Source organism: Anarrhichthys ocellatus, unplaced genomic scaffold, assembly GCF_004355925.1.
Source record: "Anarrhichthys ocellatus isolate YVR2014 unplaced genomic scaffold, GSC_Weel_1.0 scaffold51, whole genome shotgun sequence".
Classification (NCBI taxonomy): Eukaryota; Metazoa; Chordata; class Actinopteri; order Perciformes; family Anarhichadidae; genus Anarrhichthys; species Anarrhichthys ocellatus.
The window spans coordinates 1,860,890-1,871,577 of record NW_022280081.1 but is presented as its reverse complement, the minus strand read 5'-3'; the positions used below and the strand labels follow the sequence as shown (position 1 = coordinate 1,871,577).

General features: G+C 45.7%; 1 protein-coding gene across 5 annotated transcripts in view; it reads right to left on the bottom strand.

Annotated features, from left to right (window-relative positions):
- Positions 1 to 372: 372 nt before the first annotated feature.
- Positions 373 to 10,688, bottom strand: part of usp9 (ubiquitin specific peptidase 9) — a 39,259-nt gene continuing 28,943 nt past the window's right edge. For 4 of the 5 annotated variants that reach the window (XM_031870081.1, XM_031870085.1, XM_031870083.1 and 1 more), the window contains 23 exons: positions 10,259 to 10,392; positions 10,060 to 10,150; positions 9,480 to 9,593; positions 9,142 to 9,370; positions 7,621 to 7,716; positions 7,235 to 7,446; positions 6,767 to 7,007; positions 6,449 to 6,598; positions 6,078 to 6,198; positions 5,833 to 5,963; positions 5,182 to 5,460; positions 4,878 to 5,015; positions 4,599 to 4,736; positions 4,115 to 4,281; positions 3,876 to 3,984; positions 3,627 to 3,773; positions 3,363 to 3,509; positions 3,049 to 3,256; positions 2,741 to 2,961; positions 2,408 to 2,595; positions 2,144 to 2,317; positions 1,905 to 2,046; positions 374 to 1,772 (listed from right to left, as the gene is read on the bottom strand). In XM_031870081.1, the coding sequence (XP_031725941.1) occupies positions 999 to 1,772; positions 1,905 to 2,046; positions 2,144 to 2,317; positions 2,408 to 2,595; positions 2,741 to 2,961; positions 3,049 to 3,256; positions 3,363 to 3,509; positions 3,627 to 3,773; positions 3,876 to 3,984; positions 4,115 to 4,281; positions 4,599 to 4,736; positions 4,878 to 5,015; positions 5,182 to 5,460; positions 5,833 to 5,963; positions 6,078 to 6,198; positions 6,449 to 6,598; positions 6,767 to 7,007; positions 7,235 to 7,446; positions 7,621 to 7,716; positions 9,142 to 9,370; positions 9,480 to 9,593; positions 10,060 to 10,150; positions 10,259 to 10,392 (4,351 nt within the window). In that variant the 3' untranslated portion in view covers positions 374 to 998. Of the gene's footprint in view, positions 1,773 to 1,904; positions 2,047 to 2,143; positions 2,318 to 2,407; positions 2,596 to 2,740; positions 2,962 to 3,048; positions 3,257 to 3,362; positions 3,510 to 3,626; positions 3,774 to 3,875; positions 3,985 to 4,114; positions 4,282 to 4,598; positions 4,737 to 4,877; positions 5,016 to 5,181; positions 5,461 to 5,832; positions 5,964 to 6,077; positions 6,199 to 6,448; positions 6,599 to 6,766; positions 7,008 to 7,234; positions 7,447 to 7,620; positions 7,717 to 9,141; positions 9,371 to 9,479; positions 9,594 to 10,059; positions 10,151 to 10,258; positions 10,393 to 10,688 lie in introns of all 5 variants that reach the window. The other variant, XM_031870084.1, reaches the window with a different exon arrangement.

Sequence of the window (10,688 nt, the reverse complement as noted above, 5' to 3'; positions counted from 1 at the left end):
ACACACATATATATACACACGCATATATATACACATATATACACACGCATATATATACACATATATACACACGCATATATATACACATATATACACACGCATATATATACACACACATATATATACATATATACACACACATATATATACATATATACACACACATATATATACACACACACATGTATATACATATACACACACATGTATATACATATATACACACACACACACACATATATACACACACACACACACATATATACACACACACACACACACATATACACACACACACACATATACACACACACACACATATACACACACACATATACACACACACACACATATACACACACACACACATATACACACACACACACATATACACACACACACACACACACACACACATCAAAGCAGCCCTCTGGGGGTGTTGGATGTGCAGAGTCATGACTGGAGGAGTGACGATATATTGTGCAGCGACGACAAATCACACGACGACGCACATGCAGGGGCTGAACCGTTTGTGGCATCAATGGTTTTCTTATCGGGTATACTGTACGCATGTTGTAGACATGTATACTAATTACTTGTGTGGTTAATGATCGGTCAGTTATTAGCTTATTTTATCCTACTTAATATTGTTTCTTGTGTATATTTTGTATAATTTTGCCTACAAGTTTATTCAGAAGTTTTCAACTTGAATGGGAACTTACCTGGTTAAATAGAATACGTAAAAATAGCTACACAGCGTGGGAACATCAGATTGTGTTCATAACTATCATTTACCAGCATATTTGTTGTACTAGCCAGCTTTTGTGTATGTTTTTGTTGGTTTATGTTTCAAAAGTGATTCTCAACCCCCCCCCCCCCCCCACCCAAGGTTTGAGTTGAGGTTAACTGGCTACCTAGATTAATTTAGTTGTAATACTTTAACATACAATAATACATAATCCACGGAATGAATAAATTCATGAATTAGCAGCACACACTCAGGAAAGAGGCATACCTGGAGGAGGGTTTAAATAGACACTGTTACAGGTCAGAAGTTTCTTAATGAATTGGAAATATTCCAGGCTGTATTGCATTCGGTTGTGCATGAATTGGACGTTCTGCTTGCGGACGCTGCACTCGATGACACCAGGCATCTTGACCTGATGCGGCTTGGTGGAGGAGATGGTCAACTCAGAGATGTATTTGACAAGCTCGCTGTCCTTGTCCAGTGAGTCCATGCGCTCATAGAATAGGATGTAGGCATTCCACCAGCGCTTCTGCCTCCGGTACGACATCCTCTTCATCATGTGATCGAACACCTCGCCCATGTACTCCCCTCCAAAGCACTGGTTCTTCATCTCCTCCTCGTCGTCCATCTTACACTCGGTCACGTCGCCGTCGTCAAACTTGTACCAGCGGTTCTTCTCGCCATCGCCCCCGTTCCTCTGGATTATGTAGGAATAGTAGTGTCCGCCACTGGCCTGGCCTGAGTGGACCAGCACTCCAACCAGGCGGTACTTGGAGCTGCCGGGGGGCGTGGGCTCAGAGGGCTCGTTCTGTTGGATCACCTGGTTCTCCGGGTTGACGTCGTCGCCCTCCAGCTTCGCCACACCAGCTACCGTGTACGGCTCCATGTCCAGCTCCCTGGGGAACTCAAAGTAGTCATTGAACTTGATGGCGCACTCCCTCTCCCAGTCGTAGTCGAAGCGCTTCAGCTGGATGGCCAGTACAGGCGGCAGCTTCTTTATCAGCAGGCGCTTCACGGTGTCCACCTGAAGAAGAGAGCGGACACAACGGAAGCTTTGAAACAATGGACAGCCATTAAAGCCTCTTCTATTTCTCCATAGCACTTTATTATCACATTCTAATATTGGCAGGCGTCCAGGTGGGTGCTTCATTCTCACCTTCTTATTACACTTCTCACAGTGGTAGGCATTAGCTCCCTCAAGAAGATCTCCTTTAACGTACTGCTCCATGGAGTCCAACAGGTTCTGGTGGTTTCTGATGTCCACATTGAGTGTTGTGAACGACTCCTCGCACTCATATCTGGCAACGCAAAACATTATTAGGAGCATAACAGGAACCAAAGTTTATATTTCAGAAATTGTTTCTGGTGACTGTGCGCAGGCAGGACTGCACTCACCTGTGGGGGCATCCCTGACAGATCTTCTGGTCGGCGAAGGACCCCCCCAGCACCTTGCTCAGCATGGCGGGGTGGCCCAGGGCTTTCAGAGCTTCGTCCAGACTGTCCACCAAAGAGTTGAAAAACTCCAGAGCATCATGCTGCTCCCGCAAGTTCACTGGCTCACCCCATAACCTAAAAACAGACGGGACAGAGATGAGACGATTAGACATCAGCAACGGCCAAAGAGGAGAAATGCTAAATTACTGTGAGTCTTTGAAATACCTGAACTGTTTCCAGAATCCCCTGGGGATATAGTACTGAAGTCTGGACGCCGCCAGGTGTCCAAAAATGACCTGCAGGTGACGAAGTACCCCGATGTTGTACTCTTTCCTGTCCTCTGACTTACTGGAGGGCTTATCGTCAAACTGATGGTGGTAGCTGAACACCTCATCACGAGGATCTACGTTACTCTGTGGAGACCAAACGCGCAGGTGAAAAATGACTTGCAAGTCTCCATCATCCAAAATTGTTCATTATGTTTTGCGACCGTGTGTCATTGTGTTCACGGGGAAACAAGACTAAAAACTAATCGCCAAATAATGATCAGATATGTACCTCATTCTCTTGCTTCTCGTCCCCTGACATCTCGTCGTCCACATCGGTGCCTGTGCCCTCAATGGCCAGGATGCCATTGCGGATCGGAGGGATCATGTACAGCTGCTGAATGACAGAGTTCATATAACAGGTGGCTCCGGCGTTCTTCAAACCCACGAAGCCTTTGTTGGGCCTCGGCCCCACCGGAGGCAGGTACTCCCATTCTGTCAGTGTCTCGCAACCTGAAAGCAGAGGGAAGGGACAACACCCTCATGCATGATGTAGTTTACAAACCATCAAGTGAAGCTGCCGCACCGCTGTTTACATACCTAAGTAGTACATGTCGGTCAGGGTGTCGACTATTTGCTTGAGGTTGCGGACACACCCGACAGCCAGCGCTACCAGGAGCTCGAAGCCAGCGTTGATGGAAGCGGGGGTGCTGCACACTGGGATGGCCTGCTCTGTGGGGAACTCCCCACTCTTCATGTACTGCAGGTACACATTAGACGCTGGGAAGATGAAGTCGTCGATCAGCTCCTGATCAAAAAGAGAGGGAGAAACATTCTCTGAGTAATGTTACGAGAAAGGAAACTATTATAAAAGGACAATGTTGACATTTTCAGGTGTGGTCCATTTGTTTCACCTTAATGAGGTTAGCTCCTCCCTTCTCGCAGCCAATGTAATACTTCTTCTCTGGCGTCTGGAAGGCTAGAAGCTCTTTGGTAACCCCAAGGTGTCCCTCCAGGATGGTCTCCTCCACCCCGGTCTCCCCTGTCCTCTTAACCTCGTCCTAGTGAATGAAACATGTTTGTGTACCATCAAATCTGCCCCACACTGAACTAGGTTGATTTATAGGCAGCATAATACAACAAATCGGATGAAACTTGCGATTAGCAGGCTGTTTTACCCTTATCCGTTTCAGCCAGTCGATCTCGTTGTTGAGCAGCACCTCAGCGTTTGGCAGGTTGATGTTGCTGTTATAGGCATAGTTCAGAAGGTGCCTGAGTAAAGTGAAGTAGTCTCCAGCGTGTTTGGCTCGCTCCTTGGCCGTACTCTGGACATGGACAACTTGAAATTAGGATCTTGTGAGCAGTTAACTGCTCTGACTCGTTATAAAATGATGGTCTTTAAGAAAAACAAGGCAATATCCACTCACCCCCAACACGGTGAAGAGGAGGGTGATAAAGAAGAGGAGGGGTCGATGGCCCATACAGCACCTAGTTGCCATCAGGAAAAACTGCTCCTGGGCCATTTGACGCACAGATCTGTGAAACACAAATGACGACATCACCATCACGATATCCTGTCAGAACTACGAATGGCTGGAGTTGGGGACGTCTCCGCTATACAAGTCAGTAGATTTAGGCTTCGGGAAATGCGGCCTGGTGTACTTACTTGCTGTGGCAGTGCAGCAGCAAGTCGATGATGAAGGTCTGCCAAGCCTTCTCCTTGCTGAGTGTGTCCAGAGCCGTGGGCATGAGGGCAAAACACAGTGTCATCACCTCCAGGGCCTCGCAACACACCTGCTCATCTTCCCCATCTGGCTCCTTAGCTGCATTTGTCTAACGAGAAAAAAAGAAACAATGAAACCCATTATGCGAAAACACGGCGTTGCAATTTCTACGTTGTAAATCCCTTGAAAGTCCACAAAGCCCATCAAGAGCTCTTTGTCTCTTGATTGTACCGTGAGCTTTTACTGTCCTGTCTCCGAGATTCTACAACAGTCTGCATCTATTACGGAACTCTGCACTGCACAACTGCCCCTCTACTGTGCTCCTACTTCCTATCCAGCTTATTGTACTATGTTTTTAAAGGAGTTGAGCAACATTCAACAACAATGTTAAACTCTCACAAAGAGTAACGTTCAAAGGGAACTTACCTTCTCGTATATCTTGCTAATTTCTTCATTTGAGCTGAAGACGAGCTGCACTGTGCCACAGCCTGATGCCCACACTATCTTCTGTACCGCTCGGATCACGCAGATGTCTGGGATGTACTTCGATGCCTGGAAGAAATTCTATTGAAAAAAGTAGCCCCATAAGATTGTCATCTATTGGTCCAAACATGATGCCTATGAAAACTATTCACAAAAATGAGTTACCATTGCTCATTTTTCATGTATTCTATTCTTACAAACCTCCAACCTCCATTTGCTTACATTTTCTGTGACCTCATCAGAGATCTGCTGGGCTAGGCGGATGGCTACATTGCGCAGCATGCATTCTGAGGCCGGGTTCGGGATGTTTTGCAGGGCACTCTGGAGGACCAGGGCCTGGTCGTGAGTGGCCTGATTGATCTGTAGACAGTGCAGGGAAGGTGACGTTGGTGTGGAGAAACATGAAAACATGTTGGAGATGCCAGTCGAGTACTGAAGAGCCAGTCATTACAGGTATGGGTCTGTGGGAATTGTGTGTGTGTGTGTGTGTGTGTGTGTGTGTGTGTGTGTGTGTGTGTGGTCTAACCGGGGAGACAGGAATATTTCCCTCGGCGTTGGGCTGGCAGGCCTCGGCCACAGCCTTCACATGGCCGAAGCCTACGGCTGTAAGGAGGAGTTTGGCGATCTTCAGTGCGTTGAGGTAAGCACCGCGGCGTGTCTCCATGTCCGCCGATGGGAGGAAATTGTTCCTGGTGAGCATGCTCAACACCAGGGGCAGCCCGCCACTCTTCAAGAAGTTGTACTGGAAGTCGCTGGCGTCCTCGCCCAGAGTGGAACTGGCTGGCATCAGCAAAGCATAAACAACCTGGAACATGGGGAAGAACAGTGTGAACCTTTTTATAGATAAACGGACATGGGACCGAAACCACGGGCCCGCCTCACGCAGCAGGATCAGTGGCAGATCCTGGTTTCTTTGTAAAAACAGGAACTCTCTAACGTGGTACATTGTACACACTTTGTATTCACTGCAGCTAATTTTGTAGTCTTGCTCTGCAAGACAGGGGCCACATCATAATTTACCATGTCCTAATAGAGTTCTAGTACTGCTGTTAAAACACCAATCAACTCACAATGGTTTAATGCTATTTCACAGGCCAGTCAAGAGAATGTAAAAAAACATGGTTACCAGGGCACAAATGTATCACAAACTGCGGAGCAACAGCACACTGGGACCCACCTCAATGAGGTAGAGCACTTGTGAGGGTGAGGGGCCGAAGAAGCGCGAGTCCAGCGAGGGACTGAGGCTGTTCTCGCCAAGCTTGGCGTGGTCCAGACACACGGCTCGCAGATTCTCCACGGTGGTGTTATCTGAAGGGGGAACAGCACAAACGTGAATGAATACGAGTGTTGCCCGTGTGCGTCGTTAGTGTTTACATCAAGTAAACTGGCTGGACAATATGGAGAGCACAGGTGCGTGTATACCTGGGGGCATGAGTTTCATGAGAACTCGAGCTCCATCTCTGAGCAGTGGCATGTTGAGGTTGCAGCCCAGGTCAGCCACCTGCCACAGGAAGGAGATGTAGCGCAGATGTAGCGACATAATCTGTGAAGGAGGGCAGAGGGACAACTTCACAATGTGATTTTGACTTCACAAATAAAAGTGATGTCCCTAACTGACTACAATAAAATGATAAATAAGCAGTCTGATTAAAAGGTTCTGTCGGACTAGTGCAGCTAGCTACTTTGATTGATAAAGAGTGGGCTGGATTTTAAAAAGGTACAATACTTTTAAATGAGGTTTCTCAAATGTTGCAGACCCCAGCGTTAATACAGTATCTGTGCTGTAAACTCACCACACCAGGAAGACAGCTCTCCACCTCAGGGTTAGGGCCATCGCTGTAGTGGTTGCCGTGGTTACCAGGGGAACCAGTGGATGAGTCAGATGAGCTGTCCGGGCTTGAAGGCATGTTGGCACTCACCTGGGTCAGCTTGGCCGTGATCAGCTACACACACCAACAAAACAAATCGTAGCGAGTTAATTCTGATCTAAAAACAAACCATTTGACCAGGACACTGTGGTTAGGATCACTCATTTTAAAAGGAGAGTGCAAAGCACAAAGGAGGCAACACAGCACCTTTCCAAAAGAACAACAACAGTCAAACATTCTCACCGTTTTGTCCTTCAAATTGAGCTGCCCAATCAGCTTCCTGTCATCAGCTGGATCAACGACCTCTCCACCAATGAAGAGCTCGATCTTGGTGTGCGCAGCATTGGCTTTGATCCTGTTGAGGATCCCACGCCGCACCGAACCAATTGTGTCATTGGTGTGTGACCAGATGTCCAAGTCGTCCACCTGACGCCCCTGGTTGGGGAAACGGACGATCAATGTGATATGCTTCCCTCGGAAGGCTCTGCAAGAGAAAACGGAAGACAGGTTGCCCTGAGGTTTCAGTGACGGAGTAAAGACATGCCACCGTTGTTAAACTCAATGAGAGGAACACAGAGGTCCTCAGCTATGTTGGGCAACAATGTACTGATTTTAAGAAAAGTAATCTATATGATTAATTTTAGTAAGAGACTTGTATAAAATATTACTTCAGTCTCTGGGTGGGCATTTAGTTCATTCTTGTGGCTGTACCTTGACATAGGCAGTATAGTCCTCTCCTCGTGGTAGTCACTGTCACACTCATTGATGTACTCTTTGAGTACGGTGAGCACTCGCACCATGCGGATAGCCTCCTGACGGGCGCAGTTGATGCTGTCTTTGTCTCCATCCAACACACACAGCGTGTCATAGGACGCCTTCAGACGGTCAAAACATGACTGGATGAAATCTTCATGAATTTCCACCTAAAAGGGGAAGGAAACAGGTACAATGATGAAGAGACACGATTTATCACCAAATGATTTTAAATAGTTATATTTGTTGACAAATAAATCTGGACAGGAAGGAGACAAGAAAAAACAAAAACAGACAAAGCAGATTAAACTTCTGCCCCGACTGAAACAGAACGACCAGTCTACCTGATTGACTTGTAACTTTGGTCCGAGGTTGGTGTAGATCTCTTTCAGCAGGTCTATGGCTCGGCTGGCGATGTCATCGCTTCCTTGAATTACCACCTGGGGGAGAGAGGAGATTATAGGATGAAGTCATACTCCAAGCTGAAAGCTTGACTTTCATGCAGACACGTCTGTGGCGCTACGAAGCACTTTAGTAAAGAGGAGCCTCATTATTGCCCACTCAGAACACGAGAGGGGGAAGGCGAGGGGCGCAAGGGATCACAAAATATGAATTATTACTATTAATAGTTCTGATTGTAACTTTTAGAGATGCCCCGATCACGTTTTGGTTTGCAGCTGACACAAACTGGCATTCGTTTATGAGCCGTATCTGCCGATACAGATCGTTTTTTTTGTTGGTCTATTTTGTTATAGCAGCTGGTATACAGGGTTCCAGGCTGTTATTTTTCACCAACGTCCTGGAATTTTTTTAAATTATAATAATTTCAACCAATCTGGAGTGAGTGTAAAAGTATTTTTTACTATGCCATAGTCATCTATAGTGGTTATTTGCATAAAAAACATTTCTAATGATACAGAAATAAAATACTTTTTGGCATTCATATTTTTTATTAGGTTTTATAAATCTGTTATTGCTTGTGTTAGGAAGTAATTCGCTCTCTAATATCCGTATAGTGCTGTGAAAAAATCTCTTTCAAACAATTGTTTTTATTTTAGTTTCTTGCCAAAAAGCTACATTTTAGGATATTTGCAGGATAACCACCGCTTTACCCGGCTTGATCGTCAATAAGGTGCTGGAAGTATCAAAAAGCTCAATCTGATAGAATAGATATCCGCACACTTAAATCTATGCAGAGCTTTTAGCTTTCAGTCATAAGGACCTTCCTCAGAGCAAACATATACAAGATTACATCTGAACACATAACTTTATGATACACCTTCACCCAACTTATTTTTACTGAATCGAGCATCGACTGTAGCATAATGGAACTCAATGGAACCTCCTTACGTTAGCCCCAGTGCTGCCAACGTTACTAGCTCTTCTCCAGCCGATTTCACTACAACACTACGCTCAGTTACATGATGAGGCACGGTGCAATGCACTACAAGAGTGACGTTTAATCTCTTGCATGAGAATGTCAAAGAGACAAAACCAAACAGAAATGGCCCTGGAGGAAGAGAGGATCTCAAAAAAACGTGTACAGTCAGTACAGAGAGAGAGTATATTAGGTGGAATATGTATTCTCAGAAGAGGTAGGTCTTGAAGCATTTTCTTACGACATAAAGTAAGATTGAAGTGGTGCTCAAGGTGACTAAATTAAGATCTCTGTTTTTAATGTTTTCAAATTGTTTCTTAAAGCTAATAAAAAAAGTATATAGCATAAAAAGAAAAGAAAACTGGCAAACGCATTTAAAGGCACTTTCAAATGTCTGCCTCCCTCCCCAATAAACACACTGTGTGTGTGTGTGTGTGTGTGTGTGTGTGTGTGTGTGTGTGTGTGTCCATTGCATGGTACTCCTCACCCTCCAGAGGTAGTCCAAGCCTATTAGTTCCAGGTCATCCATCATGTAGGCCCGGCGCTTCGCCACCAGCTTGCCCTCCCTGCAGTTGACCGCCTTGAAGAACCTCTCGAAGCATTTCATGCCATTCTCCGTCAGCAGGGACGGGTCCAACTGCAGAACGTTGTTCTCAAAGAAGTCCTTATTGATGTCTGGGTCCAGGTCTGGTTCATCACCCATCAGCTTGGAGTACCTATTGGTTGGCATTTGAATAAGCATTCAAAACACATGTTTTTGACTTTTTCATTAATGTAAGGAATTCATTTAAGCCGAAGATGAGAAGAAATCAAATCCAACTGTACCATTTGAAGCAGGCCTCGCGGTCGCAGAGAAACACTGCGTTCTCAGCCAGACACTTCCAGATCTGCTTGGCCTGAGGGGCACACAGCCAAAGCTGACCATCTTTTAGCAGAAACCTGGAAAGTAAAACCAATAGGAAAATCAATAGCAGACGCTGGTGGCCAGAAGGTTAAAGAAATATGCTCGTGAAGGTCATTTAGTTCCTCCCAGACGTGAATCATAATAGCTGGTGGGGTGAAGTCCCCGGGTACCACTTGCTCCTCCCTAATTACCCACTGCTGTCCTTGAACGAGCTACTTCAATTGAGTGGCTCAGTAGCTAGAAGACACGACTGCGGATGTAATGTGTAGCTGCTCGGCTTTTTTTTTTTACAAAATGGACTACGACAGTAATTGAATGGATCTAGTAGCAATACAGCTGAACCGAGCCAACGCATTATGAGAGATGTGATCCTGATTTAACACAAAATCCAGCTGTGTTTAAGGCAGAATATGATCGATAACTAAGGTTTTTATATCTAAACTTCTTCCATTTCTAGTGGTCGTCTCAGCTTTTACTAAAACGTGAGATGTGATGTTGTACCTCAGGAAGTTGAGTCGTTCCTGTACTTCCTGCACATGGCTGTAGCGGCTTCCTGGTCTGACCGTCTGAGGGTCAAACTCAGCCTGTTCTTCTGTAAGAGCACACATACGAGCGGTCAGACTGCAGACAGTGCACACCCCTGACCCAACTGCTGTACCCACTGAACCGGGGCGCTATTTGTGGCCCCCCAACAGCGTACCTTTGGAGAACTGCCTCATGGTCTCCATGTAGGCCGAGAGGTTCTCGGCCACCAGGGTGACCAGAGCGTGGTTATGCTGCAGCTGGTTGATCAGGTCATGGCGGTAAAACACATGAGGACTTCTCTGAGTTTGACTAAGGAGAGAACAGCAGGAGGAGGGGAGGTTGTCAGGGGGACAGAAAACAGAAATACGCTGAGGAAGCAAGGAAGACTAAAAAACAAAGTGAGAATGAAGCTGACATACACAATTGAACACAATTTCTGATTAAAAATAAATAAATAAATAAAAACATAGCATGACTGATTTCTCATTTGTTTTTGTTTTTTTAAAATCAGGGAGATTAAGAAAGCAGCGTTTGGTGTATTTGTGTGCGTGTATATATATATACAGTGGGTACGGAAAGTATTCAGACCCCTTTAAATTTTTCAC